We start from the raw sequence: 27,101 nt of genomic DNA, 5'->3' as shown, positions 1-27,101 counted from the left end.
CTACCCATCAGCCCTCTTGTCTCTTTGCAAATTATGTGTACACAGAGTCAAGCCCTCACCTCTCTTTAAAAGTGCAAGTTTCAAGAAATTAAATGAATAGAGGACTGTTGGGAGTGGAGTAGTGGAGTAGATCTGGGCAAGGAGGAGGAGTCTGCAGATACATGCAAGGAGGGAGGGGCAGTAGAATCAAAAGAGAAACATTTTGAGCAGACTCTTCTAGAAGTCTTGAAGGATAAGTTTCTGAGCATAGCCTCTCCATTGATTTGAGATCTAGTTAGGGAATGGTATAGTAGAAGGGAAAAGCTATTGTGGCAGCAGGCTTACCAGGCTGTAAGAGGGACCCTGTTTGGCAGTATTTTAATGAAGTTTATATTAAACAACAAGAACGTACTTTTGGTTAAAAACAGTGGTTAAATCAAGGCCTCCTGACCAGTGACTTAAATCGATTTGATTTAAATCAAATCTATCCTGGCTCCAGCATACCAGATCACTCCTCGGTGCTGGTATGCTTGATGGTACCTCACTGTGCTGTGTGGCCCCAGCACCAGGGTGCAGGATTGGTCTTGCAGTGGCATATGGCTCCCAACCTCTGCTCCTTCTCCTCCCCACCCCAACCTTCCAGTTCTGGTGTGCAACCCCAGCTCCTGGTGAGCAGTCTTCATGCCTCTGGTACTTATTCGTACTGCATGATAATTTTGGTGGGGGTGGGGGAGAGTCCCTTGTCTTGGTTTCAAGTACAAGGCAGCAAAGTGGGTGGTGCAGATGGCTGCCATGGTTCCAATTCTGTTGCTTACTCCTCTGGCTTTGGCCCCAGCCTAGCCATGCAACAGTGATGATGGAGGCAGCAGCTCTGGAGCCTATACTGGAGTTGCTGTGGCCACAGAATCTGCTGCATGGCCAAGCTGGAGTCAGAGCAAGCATGTGCTCCATACTCCGTACAGAGCTGTACTTTGGGCGTGGGGGGCAGGCAGAGGAGCACAGACTGTGAGGGTTGTGGGCAGCAAGGGGGATCAAGAGGCGGAGCAGGTGCTAGGAGGTGTAGGCATCATGGGGAGACAGGCACCAGGGTACAGGCATGGGGGGGGAGGGTTAAGTGGTGTGGGGGACAAGGCATGGGGCATCAAGGAGCAAGGGTCAAGCAGCTAGACTGCCCCCTGCCACTGCTTGTCTGTGGGAAGGATGCATTTAAGATGATCCATATAGATATGGAAAATAATAACAACTTTATAATTTTCCATATATAGAATCTAATTATGGGGAGGGTCTGTCTTAATTCAGAGTCAGCTTGGATTTGGGTAAATATGGTATATTTTGTGGTGTAGTATGTGAGAAAACATGGTAACTCCAAGTTTGGTGGCTTCTATGATGTTTTGTGCATTATAGACAATACCCTTTGTTGATTTGCTAGGAATTAATTAAAGATGGTGTGTAGTCTTATACAGTCTTTGGTCTCACTATTTGCATATGACAAATTCAGGGCATTTGGGGTTTCTTTAGATGTGTTTCTGCAGCAATATGTCTTCAGTATATAGTCAGCATTTCACAATATGCATATTTGGGGGGGGTTACATTGTTTATCCATAATATTATTTGGTACTATCCCTTCTTTGTCTATCCAGTGTACAAGAATAAGAATGGGTCATTTTGTTTTTCTGTGTGGTGACTTTCATATACACACTTCTGATAACTGATTCCAGTTTTTTGGAGCTGTTTGTTGGGGTGGAAGGGTAGGAATTTGCTAATAGGTAGCGTTGGGAATTCCAGGGCCCTTTTTAGTCATCTTTTAAGACATTAACTGATCTATGAGGAAGATTGAAGAACTTTCAGATAAGTCTTTATGAGTATCTTTTCCTATGTTTTGCATATTTTGTACCATCTCACAAAGACCTCTATTTTGCATATTTTGTAAGTGGTACAACTCTATGTATTTTGCACAGTTGTATTGCTTCTCGGCCTTTTGACTCGGATCAAGTGTGTAGTTTCTAAGATTTTTTAAAATATTTTGTTTTCATAGAATTAAGGCAAAAAGTAACCATTCTTATATTATAAAAGCCTTACTGTGTCTGTCCATAATGCTGTATTTGCAGTCTGATTGGTTGCCTCGGAAGCCAATCCAAGTACTCTGAACAAGTAGAGACACGTGGTAGAGTGCTGCCATGACAGTGGGGGCTGAGGTGGGGGGTTGAGACGAAGGGGGACAACTGGAACCAGAGCGCCGCCATGACGAAGGGGACCCCTGCTCCTTGGAGGCGGTGGGGGCATGGGGTGCTGGCTGCGCAGCACTGACCTCATGCTGCCCCACATGGCAGAGCGCTGCCATAGCAGTGGGGACTAGGTCAGAGCTGGGGGGCAAGAAGGGGGAGCAGCCTCTGCCTCGGCCCAAAGCGGTGTAGGGAGGGGGGAACGGCCCTGGCCCAAAGCAGCAGGGGAGAGTCAGGGCGTGGCTGCAGCCCTGGCCCGGGGAGGGGGCCAGATGCAGACCTCCGCCCCTGCCCCCAATCAGTTTGCTAGTTGTGATATAATACTCTGTGACTTCTTGAAATAAACAGCTCATCGAATTTCACCCATTCGTGTATCAAGCCCATAACTTTTAGCTGAACTACAGGATGTGTGTTTTGAGAGAGACACTCAATTGTGGTTTTAAAGTTTAGCGCTGGAGACTCCACCATATACCTAATATAAGTTGTGCCACTGGCTTCACTGTTTTGCAAAGGGTGCCTTATTTCTGGTGCGAATATATTATCTGTAGATTTTGATACTGAATCTTGTTTTGCCTTTTGTTCCATTTAAGACTCTACTACTTACTGCTTTACCTATAGACAGAAGTAGAGCAGGGTGGCACCTTGGAGACTGACTGGTTCACAGAAGCATGACCTTTCATAGGCAAGAGCCTTCTTTGTTCATAGCCTCTGGTAAAATATGCTGATACTTCCAAAACCTTATGCCTCTCTGAACCAATTAGTCTTCAAGGCAGTGATTCTCAGCCATGGTGCTGTAGGGCCTTGGGGTGCTGAGATCCTTTTAAGGGTGTTGTGCAATATAAGCACTGTTAGGTCTGCAAACACCTACGTGAATCATGAGATAAACCAAGAGATTTCAAATAAGAACCTGGAGTGCCAAAAACACAATGACCTGTTGTAGTCTTTGTGAGTTCTTTGCACCAGAAAAATAGCTCTATCATTTTTCCTTTATCAGAAAGTGAGTAAAATTTAGTTTTTGAAATGGGGTACTGCTAAACTCTGGAGAAGTTATGGAGGGGTGCCTTGACTCTAAAAAGGTTGAGACCTACTGCTCTAACGTGCCCCTCTGCCCTATTTATGCCAGTCCCCTGTGTTCAGCTGTCCACGTTGTCTTTCAGCTTGCTGGCAGGCAGGGAGCCAGGCATGAGTGACCAGGACTCTGTGCTGGGCACCCCTCACTATTAGTTGCACAGCAGGGATCAGAGAAGTCCTGGCATTGCAGGATGCACAGTTTTGGGAGCTGGGAATACAATTTCTCTGATCCCAATTGTGAGATTATATTAATGTTCACCTGGGGTCCAAGACAACATTTGCAATTATGGCAACTCCTCAGATTCCCCCAGCTTCTAAATTTTGTATCTCTAATACTTTTCTGATGAACTATCAGACAGTATTCATAACCAAAATAAGTTTAAGAACTAGTGAGAGAAGGGTTTTTTTGAGTTTCACCTGCCAGAAACTAGCTGCAGCATTTGAAATGGAAAGGCCTTCACTTTTATAGTATGTACTGGCTCTCTTCAGTGGTTGTTTTTTAAAAAAAAAGGTAACATTTCACACCTTTGAAAAGTAAGGAATCAATATATGAACCGAGTTTACCTGTTTTTAGTTGCTACCATACTGCTGGCCCAGTTTCGCTGTTGTGTAATTTTAAAAAAATCCCTATATCCATAAGATTGTCTGTCTGTTTTTTAAGTTCCTTCTTTAGAGGAACTCCTATCACACAGTTCTTGTTGTGACAGGCTCTCTTGTTTCCATACAGTATTCTCCAGGCTGGCATTTGCTATTTTTTAAGTATTTCTATCTTGACTATGTATTTTTGTTCCCTTGTTGGAGATGCATGGATAGAACTGTTTTGTAATGCTTTCTATTTTAATACCTTGGGTATCACTTTCAGAAACATCTCTTTTTTTTTTTCATTTAATTCTGCTAAAAGCTGGAGCACTTGTGGCATTTCAGTTATTTCAAAGTGTAGCTTGTGAAGTTTGTCCTTGCATGGACATGTCACTGTCACCTTATCCCACGGTTACTTTAATGTATCAATGGCAAATTTTAGTCTAGAGTTGCTGCTTTCCTACAAGTTGGAGGTTTTATCTTGTAAGTGTTGAAATAATCCTAAAATCTCATGTCATTGTTTCATCTGTGCCCCTGCATTTGCTTTATGTTTTACATGTGCAAAACTGTTTCTTGTTTTTATTATACTCTAGTTCACTAGTGATTTTAACAGGCTAGTTTAAGAAGCTGCCTTTGTCATTTTTCACTTGATGCATTTTATAGAATTCATTCTTCCCCTTCTGCATATTTTCGTAAAATAATTCTTTTTCTGGAAAGCAAGTCCATGTGGCAACAGACACTACGTTTTTGCCTTTTTCCATGATTTGTCCCACAGGACATGTATTATTGTCTCTTTTTCAGGTAAATGTTTGGTTTCTTGGTTTAGGCATATCAGACAGCATTACAGAAATAGCGGAATTTTTTGTGGCTGTTTTTTTTTTTTTTATATATATCCACTGCTGTAGCATATATTAAAAGCACGATTAAGGTCCAGCTCTGTTTGTTACAACATACCTGCTCTGGTTTCATCATCTTTTATTGACTAAAACTGTCATCTACAAGTTTGCCTACAAGTGGGCCCAGTTTGAATGACATGGCGTACTGTTCTCTGGCTTTAGTTTTGGTCATAAAATTTGAAGGTATATCTCTTTTTATAATACTTTTTGAGCACAAAATATTTTTCTGACACATCAAAGATTTTAGTTGCTTCTTTACTTATTCTGCTAGCTGTGAGTGCTGACAAAGAAGTACAAGTTTCCCTCGCTTTGTGCTGTACATGCATTCCTGGAAAACAGCGCATAATTCAAATTTGTATAAAGGGAACCCACTTTACAATGTAACAAATAGGGATATGTTCCAAGACTTCAACTGTACTGACCCCCAGATCCATTTCTATCACTTTTACAAGACAATTTTGGTACTCACCAACAACACAAGCACAGGGTGGTGGTGAATGTTACCATAATGGAGATGGCAACTACAGAAACACGTGTCGCAGACGATGAGTGAGGAGCACAGATCCACATGGGAGACTATATTTTGGAGTGCATCATTCCCACAATGTACTGCACAAATCAGCTAACTGCAGGCTTCCATCACACTGATCACATAAGAGTGAATTTACCTCGCCTATAACGAATATTTGGTGTAAAAAGGTCATTGCATAAGAATGAATTTGCACATAACCCGCATAAGTGAGGGAAATCCGTAGTTCTTGTTCACTGCAGGTGTGTACATGAGATGGTTTACTGCAAGATAGACTAATCTACTGTGCAGTAAAGCATCACTGTCTACATGTGTGCACATTTACTGTGCAGTAAATTAATCTAGTGAACATATAACAGTAAACTAACTGCTCAGAAGATACTGTGCAGTAGCGCATGTGTAGATTTAGCAAATTTTCTCCTGGTCAGCCCCCAACACTTAACGGGCCAGAGGGGATGAGGAACTCCCCTGGTCCTGGTGCTACTCAGTTCCTGGCTTCCCCTGGGAGCTGGGAGCCAAGCAGTGCTGGGACTTGGGAGCTCTCTGCTTCCCTGCCCAGCCTGGGCTGCCCAGGAACTATCCCGCTTCTGGGGCAGGTCCCAGCCAGCTATGAGCTGCATAAGGATTTCCCTGCGCAGCCCAGAGCTGGCTGGGAACTGCCCCAGATGCAGGCCCCTACATGGGGCTCCTGCTGTCATCCTCTTTCCCCCAGTCACCCCCTGTTGATTCCCAGGGTCTCCCAGCTCCCCATTTCTCCTCCAGCTTCTACTTTCTGTGCCCATCTCAGAGGGTGTAGTGTTGCACCACACAGAGCTGAGGGTGGGCACATGATGCAGTGGGGGAATGGAGGTGTTAAAGTAGGAGGGAAGGAAGAAAGAAATTGAAATGAATTTGTGTGAAGTGTAAGGTGGGATTTTGGAACTGGCTACCAATAAGCAGAGGGGAAAGGATGTCAGAATCACTACTACACCTTCTGCCTTTGAAGTCACCCCGGCAAACAGCAGTCTCCTAGAATAGCTTAAATCTTAATTCTTTCCGTAAGGAATCACTAATCAAATCTGTAGTAAATCAAAGCAAAACCCACGAACCTATCAAACACATGCTAAAATTCTTTCATGTTTTTGTCCTTTGCCTGTGTGTTTGTAAGATAGAGGAAGTAAGTCTTGACAGCAGTCTTTCCTGTCTTCATTCATCTGCAAATTATTTAGTGTAATTCAACACTAATTAAGTATTTGGGCATTATGTCTGAGTGATACTATGTTCCAGTGATCCAAGACTGGGGGTCTCCATTTTTGCCGAGGACACTGACTTCTTCAGATTATTTGTTGAATAAATGTTGAATGCAAAACCAGAAGATAGTGATTTCTTTAGAGAGTCATTTCAAGACTTCAGCATTTGTGTAGAACTTCCTTCCATGGGTTTTTCTCCCAACTCTTTCCAGGGAAGAATACAAAGTTTTCACCAAGACTTCTTCCAACACAGAGTTACCACATAGTAGCTTTGCTTTATTTCTTGGGTGGCAAGCTTTTTAGAGAGGCAGTTGAAAAGGTGATAGCTAAGCATTGTTTCTGTGAAAGGAAAGCAGGGTTTTTTCCGCAGGTCTGATGAATAAAAGAGATAATGTGGCATTTAAATGTCAGAAAATCTGCCTCTAACTCTTAATAACCTTAACCAATTCAGATTTCCTGCAGATCTGAATGTAAGATGTGGAACATGTATCTGGAGAGTGCTTCATGGTACAGTAGACAAAAAATAAAATTGGAAATTGGATCATTGCTAGAATATGTCAGATGAATGCTTTTCTCTGTGTCTATTTAGCCCTACCTTCATGCCTCGTGTCTCCCTGCACTGATAGCACACCCTCTAGTGTGGTTTTCTGGCTTTGCATTCCTCACACAAAATTAATGATCTGATCATAAAGACATGCATTAGACATCTACCATTTTCAGCGCTTGAAACTACTTTTTAACTCCAGCAGAAGTGAGATATCTCTGAATATTATCTCTCGGGCTGCATTGGAAAATGGATGAAACCTCCCACTAGGGAGGACAAAAAATGACTTATTTGGAAGAAATGTAAAAATTTCTAAATTATTCATTAGAAATTCAGCTTTCATTTTAAAAAATAGTCTTAATTTTTAGTTGCAAAGAAATTGTCAAAAATATAGAGTGTGTAAGATGTTTACTTGAGCTTGCAGAGAGCCAGAAACAGGAGCTTTGAGGAATGAACTGCCACATTCATTTCAGTGAGTGATAACTCAGACATCAGTGATGATACTCGAGATGTCTACATTGTAAAATGTTTCACTATTCATCAAAGTATGCAAGAAAGAAAAGAAGGCATTGTTAGAAAGATACACTCCAGCAATGCACAAAACTTGCAACAGGGGCATCGCAGTTGTATAAATTAAGATGGGTGGTGCTTGAACTACAGCGGGAAAACACAATTAACTTCAAAGCACAGTTGGTGGTCAGGTTTTAAAAAGTTTGGGAAACACTGATTTAGGAAAATAAATACAGGATAAAAAAACACGCTTCTTTAATGAAACAGTAAGCCAGCAAGAAAAATGATTGGTACTTTTACCATGTGTCAGAAGACGCTCTTTCCCTCAGGCCCTCCTGACTATCTAGTGTTGCAACAGACACTTTTTTTTTCTTTAGAAGCTAAATAACCAACTAGGCATACTGTGTACAGATAATGTTATAAGATACCTGGTGTAAACAGGGACACACAACTGTACAGAAGCATACAGAGAAATGTAAATAAGTAGTAAAGAACATGTTATCACTAGTCTGTTGTTATGCTGATCATTAAAAGTTGGGCTGATACTTGATGTAGTAAAACAAGGTTTAAATCTGGCCAAGACATACTTTTAAGCACTGTGAATAGTCTAGTTGAAGACTGTTTGCTCTTGCATAACTAAATATTTTTCTAATTCTAATACTAGAAACAAGGTGTAGTGGTTGCTCACAATATTTATTCTGTCTCTACAAGGCGAGGAAATTCTGAATTTATACACATAATTGTGGGAAATAAATTCTCAGCTAATAAATTACATTCAGAAAGTCATTTACCTTCCATAAAATACTTCAAAATATCTGATAAGTATTTCTTTTTTCTTGACAGTCTGTGGTGGACGACTGGATTGAATCATATAAACAAGACAGGGACATAGCACTTCTGGATTTAATCAACTTCTTTATCCAGTGTTCAGGATGTCGAGGTACAGAACTTTGGAAACAAGTGATATATGATTCCCACTTAGGTTTATTTTATAACATATTTTAGTACAAATGCTGCTACACATTTGGGAGATATCAAGTTAACATTTTCCACATATGAATGGTTCATACAAAAGCTGTAGTATTTTTGTGCACTTTTTGGAATACTTCCAGTTAAAACATATATGTCAAGAGCCTGCCCTTTTCTCTTTCCTGTCCCCTTTTAATGAGTACAAATCCTCACAGAGATTGTTATGGCTCCACACATCCGAAAAAGAAGATACAAAAGAGTTATCAGTTAAGGTAGGTATATATTTCTATATTACCAATTTATTGTTTCTTTTTCCTTCCAACCCTCTCTTCCCCTCCCTCCCCCCATCTCTCTTTCCCTCTTTTGACCAGAAGTAGTCAGTTCAGCTTTACTTTAACTTTTTCTTTTTCCCCCCCTCCTTTTAGGAATGAAGTTTTGAAAACTGAAGAAAAGAAAGTCGTCTTTAAGTTTTAGCTGTCTTCAGATTAGCAGCAAAGAAGATGCATTTGGTCATAGGATACCAATCCTGTTTCTTTCCTGAATCCTCTTTCAAGATGGCAGGATTTTCTGCCTCGCTATGTCCCTGTCTTCACTCCTATAAGCAGAAGAACTTGTCTAGGGTCTTACCTGCCAGTTTGTATTTTTTGTTACCATTTTGTAGATGGCTTTCTTCATCTGATTCTCTTCAAGGGAGAAAAAGGCACAGTTGTGTTTGCTTTACTCACCCATTAGTAGTTGGCATCAGGAAATAGTATGTTATTCTTATTGGACTCTGGAGATCTCCAGGATTTCCACATCTCCATTCCCCTTTGCAATTTGACTTGGCAAATCTTTTGGTAGCTTGGAAGGAGGGAACTTTGGCTGCAGGCTATATAGTAGGATACTCCAGTAGCTGAGGCTTTCTGTAATGTAGTTGTTATGGTTTAAGGTTCAAATCACTGCCTTGTGATTGAAGATTCACTGAAATGTTTTCCAGATGCGTTAGCTTGCTTTAAAAATGCTATTTTCTTGCTCAGGGATGCTCAACCCCCCAGCCCATGGGGCAGATCTGGGCTGCAGCACAGTTATCCAGCCTGTGTGACTCAGCACAGGTCTGGAAATTTGGTGGTAGAGGAGAGGTGGCACCCCTCCCCTGCTGCCAAATTTCCAGACCCATGGGGGAGACCGAGTCTCTTTGTCCTGGATCAGAGGCAGCACTGGACGTCAAGACCCAATTTTGGTGTGGGGGGTTGGGAGGAGGTGGGCATGCAGTGTAGGGAGGGATTAATGCCAGGCCCCTGGGGCCCATTCCTGCTGTATGGACCTTGATCTGACTTGTGAACCAGCTATGTAACTCATCTGGACCAGGGGGCTAAAAAGTGGAGCACCACTGTTCTTGCTGCTTTATTCCCTCTCTCTTTCTCCTCTGGCTCCCTGCTTAACATTCCCTGGCAGAGGAAGCAGTGATTTTTAAGAGACTCGGGGCTCCTCCAGTGAGTGATACAGGCTAAGCAATACCAGTACAGGCAGTCCTCAACTTACAGCATTTCGAGTTATGTTTTGCACTTACAAAGTTTATACATTGACATCCTGTTTCAACTTTCTGAAGTTAGTTTTGACTTTACAGCGATTGATCTGATGTGACGCCGTGCCAGCGAAGAAGTCGCTGTGTCACCTGTCTCCCTGAAGAACATCTGTCCAAACTTCCTTGGACACTTTCTTTAAGAAAGCAGGCAAGGCTCCAGAAAAACCTGTAGCCAAGACTCCTGAGAAGAATCCAACCAAGAGCCCTTCAAAAAGTCCAGCAAAGTCACCTCAAAGAAGTCCTTCCAAATCAATATGATTGCTATTTACAATATCAATACATTAATGTAGATATATTACTTATCTATAATTGACCGAGTACAAAATTCTGGGTTATTTTTGGTGAAAACAGGGTATCAGGCCTTGGTTCAAGAACAAATCCCCCATTTATACCATTGTTTCCTATGCTAAAATCAGTTCCGAGTTGCAATGTTTCAACTTAAGACACTGTTTTCAGGAACCAATTGTGTTGTAAGTCTGAGGACTGCTTGTACATAGAGCTGGAACAGTCATCCTCCTGGAAAGGCTTTGTGTCATCACTGCCTGATAACTGCAGTGCTGCAGGTGCCTGATGTCAATTTATTCCATATAGAAACCTTGCTTCTCCCCATTTTACTTTTAAGATGGCTGCTGCTTCTCATTTTTTTCAAGTACTTTTCTGTCTGGTACTCAAGAAGTATATCAGATTCCGCCTAGGTTCCAATCTAGAAGTTTATTACTGTGGTAGAAAAAGGGTCTCTAGTAGCAGTTAAAACACTAAGGGGATGTTTAGCTGACAACCTTCTTTTCCATTAACGTGTATTTTCTAAAAGGAGAAGAGGTGTTTTCTTCTCCTTTTCCCTTAATTTAATGCCTAATACTGCATGTGATGGAGTAGAAATCTTGGGTGGAAGAGCAGAACTGGCGGTTCGTAAACTCAAGGTAAAAGTCTTGCTCAGGCTTTAACTGCCTCCAGATTAGCAGTAAAGAAGGCTTTTTGGAAACAGTACATCAATACTGCCATTTTCTCTAAGCCTCTTTACAGATGGCAGAGATTGGTGCTCTTTCTTCCTACCATGAGCATGACAGCCTTCTTGGATCATACTGCATTTTCCTTTCCCCTACAAGACTTAACTAAATCTGAATATTCTGGTTTGTTCCTGTGTCTGGCAAAGATTATTGTATCCTCTCATCTTTTAATAACTCTTTAAGAAGTCAAATTGGTTGCTTTATGTATCTGCAGTCTGTTTTGCAGAGATCTGTAGTTTGCACTGGAATTATGACATTTTAGGATTTTTCTGCTCTTCCTCCACACTGGATCTTAATATTTCTTCCCATTCATGGTTTACTTTGAGCCGCATAGATTTATGGACCTAATTTGCGGGGAGATTTCCTATGGTGACCCTACGTTTGATGTGTCTTGCCTAATGTAGGGGTGTCCAAATACGATCCATGAGTCAGATTTGGTCCGCAGAGCCATGCCATCCTGGCCCATTGCTGCCCCTGGGTCCAAGATGACCCACACGCTCCTGGAACAGCCCTTGTGCAGGGACTGGGACATGCTGCACACAGTTCCTACTCTGGCCATTCTGGGATCTTTGCTGCACATGATGCCCACCCCCTGCTGGTCCAGGACCTCCACCACCGTGGAACCAGATGGGCTTAACACTCCTAGTCTAATGGTTGTAGTTATTAATGACTCAGTCTTCTAATAGCTTTATTCCTTACCACATCTGAAAGAACAAACAATAATGTAAGAATTTTTTTAATTCCTTGAAGGCAGCTGTTACAGAGAATATGTAAATATTACTTCATTGTCCATATAATTGATTTTTAAATTTTGAAAAGTGATCATGTAAATCAGCCTGTTCCACTAACTGCCCAAATATGCTCTTAAGAATGTTGAGAATCTTTCCATATTTCCATGGGACTCTGTCACAAGAATATTTTTTTGTGTTTAAGTCCTCTGTACATTGGGTTTTGTAAAAGTTCTAGCATCTATCCCGCAGCTGAAGTTTTAAAAATTAACTCTACGGCATACAAGGTCCACTGATTTATTGTTAATGGACTTGGTGCATTCAGTAATTCAGCTGGCGTGTTGTAAAGTTAATCCATCATTCCAAGGTTCACTAACTGCTTCATGATATTAATTGTTGATTGGCTAACTTGCATCAAAACCTCTGCAAATAGCAATTTGTATCTCTTAAATGGTGGGCAACTGATAACTTTTCAAATATTGGTAAAAATGTATCATTCAGTTTTTTTTGTGGATTAATATTTTGAGTCTGATTATTGAATAAATAGTAACCAGTTTTCCAAGCATCTATTTGTCCTCTATTTAATTTGCTGGAAACCATGTTTTATCAACTAATTTACCTATAACTTCAATTTTTTTTTCTAATTCATAGACATCAGGGCTGGAAGGGACCTTGAGAGATCATCGAGTCCAGCCCCCTGCCCAAAGGGCAGGAAGTCAGCTGGGGTCATAGGATCCCAGCAAGATAAGCATCCAATTTACTCTTGAAGGTGTTCAATGTAGGTGCTTGAATCACCTCCGCTGGCAGACTGTTCCAGACCTTGGGGGCTCGGACAGTAAAGAATTCTTCCTTATGTCCAGCCTGAAATGGTTTTGCAGGAGTTTGTGACCGTTTGACCTAGTCATCCCTTGGGGCGCTCTGGTGAACAAACGTTCCCCCAGATCCTGGTGGTCACCCCTAATAAACTTATAGGTGGCCATCAGATCACCCCTGAGCCTGCGCTTTTCCAGGCTAAAGAGTCCCATGTCTTTCAGCCTATCATCGTAAGATCTGTTTTCCTGACCTCTGATCATGCGCGTGGCTCTCCTCTGGACTCTCTCAAGCTTCTCCACATCCTTTTTGAATTGTGGAGCCCAAAACTGGACGCAGTACTCCAGCTGCGGCCTCACCAAGGCCGAGTACAAGGGGAGAATGACGTCCCAGGATTTGCTCAAGAAGCGTCTATGGATGCAAGCCAGCGTTTTGGTAGCTTTATTAGCCGCAGCATCACATTGCAGGCTCATGTTCATCTTATGGTCAATGATGACCCCCAAGTCTCTTTCTTCTGTAGTGCTATCCAACGTAGCACTGCCAAGCCTATAAGCATGCTGCAGGTTTTTCCTCCCAATGTGAAGAACCTTGCATTTATCGGTGTTAAACACCATGAGGTTTTCGTCTGCCCATTTGCTGAGCTTGTCCAGGTCAGCGTGGATGCTTTGCCCCAAAGTTTAGTGTCATCGGCGAACTCGGCCAGTCCACTCCTGACTCCAATGTCCACATCATTAATGAAGATGTTGAACAGTATGGGTCCCAGGACAGAGCCTTGGGGGACCCCACTGGTCACAGGGCACCACGATGAGTGACTGCCATCAATTACAACCCTCTGGGTCTGACCACGAAGCCAATTTCCCAGCCAGCGGATTGTGGTGGAGCCAAGGCCACAACTGGGCAGTTTGGCCAAGAGGTGATCATGGGATACCAGATCAAAAGCTTTTTTGAAGTCAAGATATATGACATCAATCTCTTCTCCCTCGTCTGCTAGCAGATAAGATTCTTTTTCTTTTGAGTATGGATGTTTTTGCTAGGAAATATGAGAAAAAGTATATTGATTGTTGGTGATAAATGACTGACACTTCCTCTGTAATTGGATTACATCCAATATATATGCATACAATCACCTCTTTTTCTAATTTCTCTAATGATTTCCTCCCCTCTGTCTATATATCTTTTATAAAAATTTGATCGGGTAAAGCAGGAAGCAGTATCTCAAAAAATTTAAAGTAATTGCTTCTATTTAATCTAAGTATCCTATACTAAAGGGCTTTTCTAGAAAAAACAGAAATATAGTCCTGAACGGTATTACCGTTTGAAAGTGGGCCAATTAAAATAGGCTTTGGTTTCTATAAAAAAGAAAAGTAGGAAAGTTTCCTAAGTAAACACCTGGTCAAATCTGTTCCCTGCGGTGTTCTGAATATTGAAGGTAGTATTGGAGTGTGTTGTAGCTATGATGGTCCAGGAAATATGCAAGAGGCAAGGAATTTGGGGGGTAATAGCTTCTGTTGAACTAATTCTGTAATTGAGATAAAGTTAGGTAGGGCTTCAAATGCACCAACCTGAAGAATGCTTTGTGTTCAAAAAACCCTTGCATTTAAATATTTAAAGCACTCTGGTTGACATCATCCCCCCTGTCTTCCAGGACCTGTTTTAAGATTTTATGTTGAGAACTGTTGAATTTAGATGAAGACAATTAAAAAATAAATTTAAAAAATTGTGTGTGGTACTGAAAACTTCTCTTTAAATTCTGTGCCTTGATCTTCAGTAATGAATATTACAGGCAGAATGTAGACAAATTGCATCTAGGATTTTTCCAATTTTGAGAGATACCGTCACTTTTTCTTTAACACTCCTGCTTCACTCAGAGCAGTGTACAGAAAGGTAACATCTATGAAACTGTCCTGCAGTCTCTCACTTAGTGAAGGCCATAGGACAAGAGCCAAACATCCCTTCAACTCTCCTGAAAAAGGCTGGAGGAAACCTAGGAGTGAGAGCACCCGTTGACCCTAAAGCAGAAACAAAGTTAGTGGCAGAGGCAGTCTCTTGAGCTGAGACAAACCAGCACATCCAGCTCATTAAAAGGGGAGAAAAACTTGTTTGTAAGGAAAAAGTTCTCTCCAAGCACTCGAAAAGGATCTTAACGATTTCCAGGAGGTTTTTCAAAAACAGCTTAAGTTCTCTAGGTCCCTCTGCATTCATGCCTCTGCTTCTTTGAGGAATAATGGCATCCTGGCCTTGGTGTTCCATGTACCAAAGCTGATAGATTTTTTTTCTTTGTCAGATTTTTTTTGTTGCCACCAGTGACCTCGTTTAGGCTTTTCTGTTTAGTACAGTTGATTTGTGCCTCAACTTTCCAAAAGCTTATTTTTTGATGGAAGTCATTTCCGGGGAGGAGATAGAGGTATGACAAGAACCTCCTGCCAAGGTTTTTGTCATAGTGCTGCTAGCAGTATGGAGGAAACCTTAGCAGATTGTGGTTTTCAGAAGAAATGTGTTTAGATGAAAGAAACCTTTCAGGGAACAAGCTTATTTTTTCATTCTATCCAAGGAAGAGTTTCTGGAATCCTTTTAACTATTCTCCCAACAGATCAAATGTTATATTCAGGAAGCTTTAAAAGATACAGAGGTTCTCTGTCCGTGGAGCCTAAGAAACCACTTCAGTAGAACTGTGGCTGCCCCATGGAAAGGGAGATGAAGCATCAGTAGAAAACTGTTCAAGCATCCCCTGAACTCTTTTTCCAGTGCACATGCTGATACATGTATATGCCCATAGGTGTGTAGAACAGGGCTTGGTGTGTGCGTGTGTTAAGAGGTGTAGGTTGTAGTTGTGTTGGTCTAAGGACATAGGCAGACAAAGATTCTTTGGGTGAATCTAATATCTTTTATTAGACCAATTCAAATAGTTGGAAAAAAAAATTCAAACTATTTAAGTTGGTCCAATAAAAGATACCAGATTCACCCAAAGAACCTTGTCTCCTTAAGGGGTCAGAGGTTTTCATTCCCTTCTCCTTACTTTCTCCGGCCTCTATCTCCACCACAGAAAGTAAATGAACTAGCAAAGAAGAATCAAATTTACCTTTCTTCTAGCTTTCAAGATATTTTAAATGCTTGTTTTATAATCATAATATTTAATAAATATTTTATTTTCCCACTTAGTACCATTTCTGCAAAGAAACAAATGGTAATGTTGAGTTTATTGCAGGTTAGTTGTTTGACTTGTTTCTATATTGTGGAGGAAATAGGGGGACTGAGATATTCGTACCTGTCTTGTTCAACAGCTCCTTTGTTTCCTTGCTGCTTGTTGAATGGAGTAATATCACTCTGTCTGAATTTGTACTGTCCATGAGGGGAGGAGGATAGTGTGACAAATATAATTTGCTGTAAGCCAGCTTTTTTACGTGTTACTCAAAACTGTTGTTCAAAGATCCTGCCAAGTATGTAATACATTTTCACTCAAATTACATGTGCGAAATATCCATTATGCAAGACATTTGCTTCAGACATTAAATATAGTATTTTGAACAAATAAGAAATATATGTTCTATTGAATTCAAGTTTGTGTATATAATGCACATAAATTATGATTTGATTTGCCTTCAAATCTGCTTTTCATTTTGTATGTATGGGGAAGGAGAGTTGAAAACTAAATAGGCGCTTCTCTGCTTAGGTATATGTGCTGAAAGTCACAATAATAACAATTTCAAAGATTTATTATAGTATTTACATGCTTACAATGCAAAAATGTGATTACTTTTCAGTGCCTTTTTGAGATATTTAAATAGGCATAAGAAGATGTATTTACCTATGTGAATATTTCATGTGAATGAAAAATACTGATTTTTTTTTCATAGCTTGCTAGGGGCTGGAAGGGACCTTGCAGATCATCAGGTCCAGTCCCCCAGCTCTAGGCAGGAAGACAGTTGAGGTGACTGTCTAGTCTCCTCTTGAAAACCTCCAGGGTAGGTGACTGCACCACCTCTAGAGGGAGTTTATTCCAGTCTGGACACCGTGACTCTGAGTTTTTCCTGGTATTAAGCCTGAAGTGGCCTTCCAGGAGTTTATATCCATTGGTCCTGGTCTTCCCCAGGGGTGTCCTAGTGAACAGTTTTTCACCAAGCTCCTGATGCACTCCTCTGATATAGCGGTAATGATGACTTGATGTGCAACAGTGGATAAAGCCAGGCTTAAATTCAGAATTTCCCAACTTCCACACTTACCTTGTAGTCATTGCTACACAGTGCTCATCTTGAAGTTTAATGTCAGCACAGTTCAGATGGGTGATGTCAGCAAAGTTCAGATGATGCGCGTCAGTCCTAAAGTCAGGATAGAGCAGGTTATTTTTTGTCAGAATGCTTTGTTAAAAATAGAATCATTATAAGAAACATTCTTTTTTATTACACTTTGTGATCATAAATTTCAAAAATACTTTTGCTTAATTTTGAATAGAAATATTTGCTTTGGTTTTCAAGGACTGCAAAAAAAACTTTTTTGGTTCTAACTTATTCCTTTCTTGCCATGAAACAGTGTCCATGTTATGCCTCTCTTTGTCCTACCCCTTCCTTCCCCCCTTTCTCCTTTTTCCATTCTGTTATTTCAAAAATTCTTAAATATATTAAAACTTAGAGTGGCAGAATTGCACAGCTTTTCTTTCCTTTTTCTTCTTTCAATTTTGCCTGTTCGTTCGGGGGGGGAAAAAAAGTAGAAATTTTGAAAAACTAGATGATGAACCCAAGTTGTATTAAAAAGAACTAAAATGAAAGTAGTTTTTTATTTTAAAAATTCTGCAATAATTAACAAAATTTGAGTGTTTTTTCATTCTGTATTGTGCCCAGGAAATAGTTCATTTTCCCCTAACCAGGTCTAAATCAAGACAGCTGGTTTTCTAAAAATGGCCTTTACTTCCACCACAAGATGTTGGACTAGATGGAAAAATCACTAGGTGGAATCCTTAGCGTCAGTTACACAGGAGGCCAGAGTATATGGTCAATGATCTTTTTTTGGATATTAAAATCTTGGGGAGAAATGCTTATCTTATAAAGTCCATAGTAAAACCACTGTTGATTTAAAGCTACAATTTCTCCCGTTTATAATAGGAGTCGCAGTAATCCTAGCCCCTGAAGATTTCTCTAAGTGTTATGGCATCTGAAATTGTTAATATCCATATCATTTTAATGGGCCAAATATTCACCTGGTATAAATTGGTAGCTGTATTTTATGTTTTTCATTTTCTTTTAATTCTTGTTTGAATATTATTAAGTTAAAATGTGTCATTTTATTTAGTCATTAAAACTTTTATAGTTCTTGGAAATAAATATCAGATATATTCTGTAAAGGGGGTCCAAAACATGTTTTGAATCATGATCTGAACGTTGTTTCTGTTGGAGTATTCAGTCTACAACAGACTTCCCACTGATCGAAAAACATACACTGCTTGAAGATGTAAAGTAAAGTCTGAGCCTTAATGTACTAATTATTAAAAACTCAGTGGTTAGTAAAGCTGCCAGTTGGTATCAGTCACTGGGGGGGAAATTGCATAAAAGTTGTTCAGTACCTCTGCTTATTTTTGTTTTGGATTTGTTAGATTAAGTGCGTGTCAGTTCTGGAAACTGTTTATTAGGCATAAAGCTTCACGGTTAAATTATTTTAAAATCAGGCTCGTACCAAAGCATTATCATTAGCCTCAAGTGCCAATCCCCAATGGAAAAGAAAGTAAACAAGAACTGTTTCAGGCTTTTTGACTAAGTATACATTTATATCACCTAAAGTTGTTTCAGATTTGGAAGTCTGTTCATCTATATTTGGAAATGAGTAAATACCTTAAGAAGCTGGGAGGTGGGTTGGATTTTAGGGCTTTTATACACATACCTTTTTGTCCTGCGGTGTGTGGGAGATCCAGCAATTAACCAAGTTTGCTCCGCATGTGAGCTGAGGCACACTGTGCTGCGGCGCATGCAGTTGTATAAGTGGCGAAATGCACATCAGTGCTGAGAAAATGGAGGCGGTGTGCTTTTGAACTAAAACACCTCCAATGTGTTTTAGTTCAAAAGCATGCCGCAGCCATTTTCTCAGCACTGGCATGCATTTTGCTACTCATAGAACTGCAGGCACTGCAGCACAGGGCACTTTTAAAAGCACCCAGTGCTGTGACGCAAGCATGTATACAAATGCCCTTAGATACCACTGCTCTAGGAATGTCCCTTACCCTGCTTTTAGGTAGGCTTATTGCTTGTCCTAATCTTCAGGCATCTTTAATGTAATTGTCAGTATGATATAGAACAGTGGTTTTCAACCAGAGATCCTTTTCAGGGTGCAGCACAAATTAATGCTGTTCGGTGTGCAGATGTCTATATATGATTCACAAGATGAACTCAGAAGTTTCAAATAGGAATTCCTGGTGTCAGAAACATTTCTGAAATGTTGTGGTCTCTCTGAATTCTTTGTGACAGAAGAATTGCTCTATTATTTTTCTATAGTCAAAAAAAAAAAAAAGATTAAAAGCTAAGAGCTGGCATTTTCTACGGAGTGTCTTGAGTATAAGAATGTTGAGAACCACTGACATGGAAGATAAAACCCGCTGATTCCAGGAAACCAAAAAAACCCCTAAGATAAGAACGAATCAGAAAGTGATCACACCCAAGTAAGCGCCCCATCAATATCTTACTATACCAGGGGTCAGCATGCAACCTGCAGAGCCAGGGGACTTTGGCAGATTTCCTTGGTGGAAGATTGGGGAGGCGTTGCCTGTACTGCAGTTGGACAGTCAAGGAGACACATAAGTGACTAGGTCTTGTCTCAGACTGAAGCTGGGTCATTATGGCCTACTGCTAGAAAATGTTCCTAACTGCTTATACTCGAACCCACAAGTACTAGTCCTCATTACTTTCCAACTGTTTCTAACGCTTTGATAAAAAAAAAAATAGTCTTTGCTGAAGAGCAGCAGATTCATGATATTTCAGACCAAGAATAGGCGGTGAATTCCAGAGGTGATGGCCCCTCAACAGAAAACACCCAGTTGGTAGTTCTCTGTCTTGCGCTATGGAGACTGTAGATTTACTTTACTTGTGAAATTATGATGAGCACCAGAGTGCATTGCAGTAATGTGCTGTTGAATGTGAGGAAGGCCATGGGTTTTTGTAAAATGATCTATATCTTAAATGTAACAGTTGGCATCTATGGATAAAACAAGATGTACCGAAAGTATTTCTGGCATACTAGTCCTATACGATCAGCCAGCAGTACCTGGGTGGTATTGAGTTTGGAAACTGTTATTAAAAGATGGGTACATACTCTCAATTAAAGAGGTGCATAAAGTCCTGCATGCAGATTCTGTATGTATGCACCAGCATGATGGCATCACCACAGTTTGGTTTCAGTTATATCACTAAAATCTTCTCAGTCATATGAAGATGTACATGCTCAATGATTGTCAGGTGTAATTTAAAGAGAAAGTTGGTAATTGAGAGATGGTCCTTCAGTTAAGTAGCCAGTAAATTAAAGAGATTAGACAAAAGGTCTGCAAAGGCTTCTATTGATACACAGTTACAGTCTTTGGTTATTTCTTCTCATTTGTATATGCCTGTATTTATTGAACCTGGTGATCACTACAGCCAATACCAAATTTTATGGGGGTTTTATTAGTGATCCTCAGCACACCATTCTTGACAAAAGTTGAATTTCTTTCCTACCTAAATAAGGGATTGATGCTTTCCAAGGAATTGGTAGTTTTCCATAGACCTGTACACAATTCTAACCTGATGGTCTTCATCAAATGGGAAATGCCATCCATAGCACAGAAGGTTCCTTCTGTCGATTAACAACACTGAGCTGAACTCCAGCTTAGCAGAGCTAATATTTGTTCCCTCTATATTAATTTTATAGCATCCACAAAATCAGGCATTTCATTCCGAGTCTGATTGTATCCAGTGACTTATCAAAATGCTTCTTCACAAAGAGGTGAGGTCATATCATTTATAAAATATAAACAAGTCTGAATATTATGTTCTCTGCTACTCTCCCCATTTACAAATTTAATAGGCACCATCTGTTGCAGGCAAAGGAACATTTCTTCACCTTCCACATAGCCATGGAATAAGCTTTAAAATACGTTGATGACCAACCTGATCTCCTTCTATGACCAGGTACACATCACCTGGACAAAGGAGAAGAGGTGGATGTCATATTCTTGAGCTTCAAGAAAGCCTTTGACCTGGTGTTCCATGATGTCCTCATGGGAAAATTGGGGAATTGTGGCCTAGACAATTTCATGGTCCAATGGCTGGGGAACTGGCTCCGTGGATGGACCCAGAGAGTGATAGTTGATGGAACCAACTCAGCTTGGTGCACTGTAGCCAGTGGCATCCCCCAGGGCTCTGTTCTCAGACCTGTACTCTTTAATGTATCTATAAATGATCTGGTCTCAGGTGTTACAAGCGGACTGGCTAAGTTTGCTGACTATACCAAACTATGCAGCCACTCCAGAGGGTAGACTGGCAATCCAAGCCAACATCAACAGGCTTACAAGGTGAGCAGACCAAAACCTGATGGCATTCAACATCAAGAAATGTAAGGTGCTCCACTTTGGGAGAAAGAACCCACACCACACCTATAGGCTCGGCAGTACCTACGCTAGCTAGCACTGTGTCCGAAAAAGACTTGGGGGTCATGATTGACCACAAGATGAACATGAGCCACCAATGCGATGCTGCAGCCGGAAAAGGAAACAAAACTCTGGCCTGCATCTTCTGATGCATCTCAAACAAGACCCAGGAAGTCATCTTCCTACTTTAATCGGCCTTGGTGAGACCAGAGCTGGAATACTATGTCGAGTTTGGGCTCCGCAATTCAGAAAGGATGTGGAGAAGAAGCTCAAGGGAGTCCAGAGGAGAACCACGCAAATTATTAGAGGACAAGAGGGCAGGCCTTATGAGGAGAGGCTGAGAGACATGGGACTCTTCAGCCTGGAAAAGCGTAGGCTCAGGGGTGAGTTGGTGGCCACCTATAAGTATATAAGGGGTGTGTACTGGGAACTGGGAGAACCTGACTGTTCATCAGAGCACCCCATAGGAAGACTAGGTCCAGCAGTCGTGAACTCTTGGAAGATTGTTTTAGGCTGGACATAAGGAAAAACTTCTTTACTGTCTAAGTCCCCAGAGCCTGGAATAAACTCCCTCTAGAGGTGATGCAGGCACCTAGTCTGGATTACTTTAAGAAACACTTGGATGCCTATCTTGCTGAGATCATCTGACCCCTACTGGCTGCCTGCTGCAGGGGCCTGGACCCAATGATCTTGAGAGGTCCCTTCTAGCCTTAATGTCTAACGTCTGTGATGCAGTCTGATAAATTCAAATACCAGGCATATTCCCTCAGTCTTCAGTTGTTGTAGGGTCATTGCTAAAATGTGGTAATCTTTGAAGGCAAAACTGGGGAAGAGAATACAAGACAATATCAGTAAAATTTGAAGGAAAAAGGCCAAAAATAAATAGGTTTGTTGGAAGGACATTATTTTCCTCAAACTCTGGAAATGCTCAGAGTCCCATAATATCAGAGGATAGACTATCAAAAAGTTTCTATGCTCTAGTTTCAGATCATGGGAAGTAATGAGAAGCTTGTGGCATGAGTATACTTTGTAGGGTTTCTTTGGCTTTTTGTTTTTGTTTTTGTTTTTTTTACTCATTTCCAACCAGATCAGAGAATCAAGAATTTTATATGGCCAGCTTTATGAAGTGATCCAGGAACGGTCCTAGATAATTCCAGGGCAAGTGATGTTGGCCCCAAATTCCAAAACATCTTAGAACTGACAGGAAAACAAAGAAAAATGAGAGAGGCTGAAAAAAAATTTCAGTAACAACTAGTTAGAGGTACAAGAGCAAGTAGCAAGCCATTCTGTTGGAAAATTGGAAGCAGAACACCTGAAAGAGACTTGTAAGAGAATTGAGAGAACAGTTAATGAAGGTAAGGACATCGCAGACAAGATAAACTACTTATATTGCTTTTCACATAAAAGGATGTTAGGTGGGTAAATACCACTTTACCCAGGGGTACCAAACTCACTTGCTGTCCCAGGCTGACAGTGGGTCTTTCTGTGAACCAGACCATAGGCTGTGGATCAGGTCCAGGATGGGGCATGGAGTGGTGGCCAGCACCTCAGCAACAGAGCAAGCGGGGTGATGGCAGTGGATGTTAGGGCAAGCAGTGTTGGGCCAGGCAGCCTCAGGGCTTGGTAAGGATTGTATCATCCTCACTGGCCCACCGTGGCCCTGACTGCTGTTCCCCATGTCTACTGGGGCCCCAGATCCTTCAGCAGGCCGTGCCTCCAAATTCCCAGGCCCACTTGTAGCCTGGCAGCCTAGATAAAACCGCTTCACAGGCTAAATTCAGCCCTGTCTTAATTGAACAAGCAACGGGATAATGAACTTCAGTGTTTAGAAGCTGGAGAAATTGTTGGGGGGGTATGCACACAGGTTTTTTTTCTATAACAGATGAGAGTAGCTAATCATTGGAACAGTTTTCCTAGGGGTGTGAATGCTCTATCACTTGAAGTCTTTTAAGTATCAAACAGAAGTTGCAAACTAAACACAGAGATTACTGAGTGAGATTGGTTGCCCTGTGTTATGCAGTGTCAAACTAAATAATCCTAGTGTTCCCTTTCAACCTTGAGACCTACGAATATATGAAACTATTCCTTGAACCTGATCTTTTTACATAGTGAAAACAAGACTGAATGTAAACAAGGAAGTCCTGGAAAAACTGATAGACTGAGCATCAGCAAGTTATTTGGACCACATTGGATACACATTTAAATGTTCTGAAACATTTAAGAACAAGGTGGTTGACCAGCTAACAAACTTCAGATCTCATCAAAACGTGTTATACTAAACGATTGGAGAATTGCAGATGTATTACCCATTTTTATTAAAAAATATTGCAGGGAGACTGGAAACAAATAAGAATCAACAAAAGTTAAAAAAAATAAATCTAGGGAACGTGATTGACATCAGCAAGGTTTCTGTAGTCTGTTAGAATAATACAAGCATGTGAACAGATGGATGAATTTATTTGAATTTCCCCAAAATTTTCATGAGATTTCCTCACGAGAGGCTATTAAGGAAACTAGGAAATATATCCTGAGAGAGTAATTAGCGCTATGGATTAAAACTCCATTGAAGGATGGAAAAGAAAGAGTAGGACTATATGGTTCATGGTGAACATAGCAATGAGCCAATGCTGCCTCATGGAAAGGGAGATGAAGCAACGAGTGGAGTTGGATAAAAAAAAATCTAGCAAAGGGGCCAAAAAGCAAAGTGGCAGAATTTGCAGATGACTTATAATTTGGTTATTTAAAATTGAAGCATGAGAAATTTCCAAGGGACCTAACCGAGCTGCTTCCTAGACATTCCTGGTCCAGTAGCTTGATTCTTCAGACTGATGCTTGAATAATGTGGTTAGAAATCAATACCCAGCTCCATCTATAAAACAGCTTTTGTGAGTAGTAATTCTGTGGCTTTCGTGGCAGTGGAGGGAAGGAGGCTTTTTTCCTTGCCCAAAGGCATGATTCTACCTCCTGTTTTTTAACTGTTTATTCATGCTGGGTTTGTTCTCTGGTTTTTTGGTCTCTGTGCACATACCTCAAGCGACTTCATTTTTTTAGTTGAAGCATAGTGACTGTAGTGCTCTTTGTAGGGGGAAAGGGGCAAGTTTCAGCCACATATTAATGGTTGTGGGTAGCAGGTAATTGCTGTTGGTTCCTGTTTGTTTATTGCCTTTCAGAATGGGTTATTCTTTCCAAATTGTGCTGGAAATGTAGAGGATTAAAAAGTTTCCATGAGCAAACCAGATGGTGATTTAATGCAATGATTTTTTGAAGCAGGGTGCCACGGCACTCTGGTTTGCATCAAGATGCTTTCAAGGGTGTCATGGGGTGCTAGTCATGTCAGACTGTTATATGTGGAAATATGATTCGCTAGCCCAAGTATTTCAAATAGGAATCTGTAAGTGTTAAAGCATTCAGACCTGTTGTAGTCTCTGAGTCCTTTGCCAGTAGGAGAATTGCTCTTTTTTTCTGTAGTCAAAAAATGAATGAGAACTAAGAGCTGGCCTTGTCTGGCAGATTCCTTGAGTCTATCAAGGAGTCTAAAAAGGTTGAAAACCGGTGGCCCCAGTAACATCACGTGCAGTTTGCCTTCCATTTGCAGTTTGCTTCCATTAGCAGTCAGTCTTCTCTTCTTTCTTTTTCCTAATCCCCACTCCCCCCCCCCCCAAAAAAAAAAAATGGGTGAAAACTAGAGGATCTGTTGAGAAAGTTGGACCTCGAGGAGAACAGATGTTTTCAGTTGCAGGTTAGATGATGTTGTACGCTAGTGTAAATGTTAGTAAATGGTCAGTACCAGGGTATAGCTTCAGGTCACCTTGGAATCTTCCAAGCAGCATGTTCATAAAGTTGGCGTTGCTTGAGCTGCAGTCCTCAAAGCAGGACTATCAGGAAAGACTGTCTCATTCCTTCATAACTGACCTTTAATTTAAAGCGTCTACACTGCTCTGCTAACTTTTTTGTCAGTGTGATCTCCGTAGTCTAATGTCTGTTTGAAATGATGATTTGGGGGATCCTTGGGGAAAAAGTTGCCTATGAATGTAGGGAACTGCACTCAATAACCCAGGAAGTGCAGTCATGCGGAGCTGGCCGTTATGGTGAAGGCTTTGGTTCTCACACTTAGTTAGGTGTTTTGTTTTGAAGAATTGCCCAAGGAAGTAGATTCTGCAACTCAGGTTATCAAGTTTCCTTTTCACTCATACCACTCTTCATTCTGGTAATTCTGTCATAAGGAGAAGTAGTGTCTTTCCTTTTGGATTTCTCGAGGCTGGGAATAGCTTATGATTTATTTTTCCTCTTAAGCAAATATAGCCCAAAGAGAAATTATTGTATGTATTGCAGACTCCATTACACTGTTTTCATAACTAGTGAAAAGATGCGCAATTTAAATGTAAGTTTTAATTTCAGTCCCTTTATCATTTTTATCACCCACCCCTGAACTCTCTCTACGTTATGTCCTTTTTAAAATTGTGGAGCCCAAAACTAGGTGAGGTCTAATCAGTGTAAAGAGGCACTGTCGTTGGCCGTGTCTTGCACCTAATGCCATTGATGCAGCCCACAACCTTTCGTGCAGTTATGTCACACTATAGTCTAATAATGAGTCTATAATCTACCAAGACTCCTAGATCCTTCTTCGTGGTGCTGCCATCCAGCCAGTTGTTGCCCATTTTGTGTGTGTGTATTTGATTATTTTTCTTGGTGGAGCACCTTACATTTGTCAGCGTTGGACTTCATCATGTTAACTCCATCCCAAGTTTTAAGTCCATTGAGAGCCTCCTGAATTGCACTTCTGTCCTCTAGCTTGTTTGCAGTCCTTCCCAGTTTGGTATCACCTGCAAATTTGCTCATTATCCAAATTATTAGTAAATTATTAGTAAACACATTGAACAAGATATTCCTGTGGGTCTCCACTTCAAATCTCCTGCCATTTTGACATGGATCCATTTATAATTACCGTTTGCTTGAGCCAGTTGTCAATCTACAATCTAATTTAGTAGTCTATCCCTCATTTTTCAGAAGGTTATGAAAAGGTCATTATGAGAGGGTTATATGGGACTTTGTTGGAGACCTTGCCAAAGTCCAAATACACTATATCCACTGTATTCCCTTTATCCACCCAACTGGTTATTTTATTGAAGAAGGAGATCAGGTTTGATTTGTTTTTAGTAAATCTATGCTGACTTTTCATGATTAGCCTTTCCTTTTCCAGATGCTTGCAAAGGGCCTTCCTTATTATGTTCCTGTTAGCCTTACCTCAATACCTGAGAAGTTAACTGGTTTAAAAGTGCACAAATCCCCCTTTGTGCCTGTTTTTTAAAAGGGGAAGTGTGGCCTTTTTCCAGTCCTTTGGTACTGTGCCTGTCTTCCTTGACTTTATAAATACTGTTCCCTGTGGGTCTAAGATCTCATCTACCAGTTAGTTCCTTTAGTACCCTAGGATGATGTTTATTAGGCCCTGCTGACTTAAATTCATTTGGACTGATCAAAGGTCTTGCCACATCTCAACCCTTAGCTTGCCTCCTTCCTTATCTTATTAGCTGTCTGGCTTTATTTTTTTATTTTTTTGTGAAGATCTGAGGCAAGGTAGCTGTTGAAAAGCTCTACCATCTTTGCATCTTCTGTTAAGATGTTTCGCTAGAGGCTGCAATCTTATGCAGGTGCCAGGGGAACTTGGTGAGTAAGTCTAAATTGAGCTTTGTTACAGATTTTGCCTTTTTGCCTCTTTATATAGAAATACAGTATAACTGCATGAAAACTATAGCACTCCATTTTTGTGTGGGGTCAATTTTTCTGAATATTTATAAATCATTAAGTAGTTTGTGTTCAATTTTATTTTAAAATTATTTTAAGACATATGATCTCATGTCTACTGTT

General features: G+C 40.8%; 1 protein-coding gene across 2 annotated transcripts in view; it reads left to right on the top strand.

Annotated features, from left to right (window-relative positions):
- STAG1 (STAG1 cohesin complex component) overlaps positions 1 to 27,101 on the top strand; it is a 305,757-nt gene that overhangs the window by 90,280 nt on the left and 188,376 nt on the right. For both annotated transcript variants that reach the window (XM_090051339.1, XM_090051340.1), the window contains one exon: positions 8,403 to 8,499. In XM_090051339.1, coding sequence (XP_089907465.1) covers positions 8,403 to 8,499 — 97 coding nt within the window. The remainder of the gene's footprint in view (positions 1 to 8,402; positions 8,500 to 27,101) is intronic.

This window comes from Crocodylus siamensis, chromosome 6, assembly GCF_052110815.1.
Source record: "Crocodylus siamensis isolate JL-2025a chromosome 6, ASM5211081v1, whole genome shotgun sequence".
In the NCBI taxonomy this organism is placed as follows: Eukaryota; Metazoa; Chordata; order Crocodylia; family Crocodylidae; genus Crocodylus; species Crocodylus siamensis.
The sequence above is the reverse complement of the archived record's forward strand: the minus strand, read 5'-3'. Positions and strand labels throughout refer to the sequence as shown.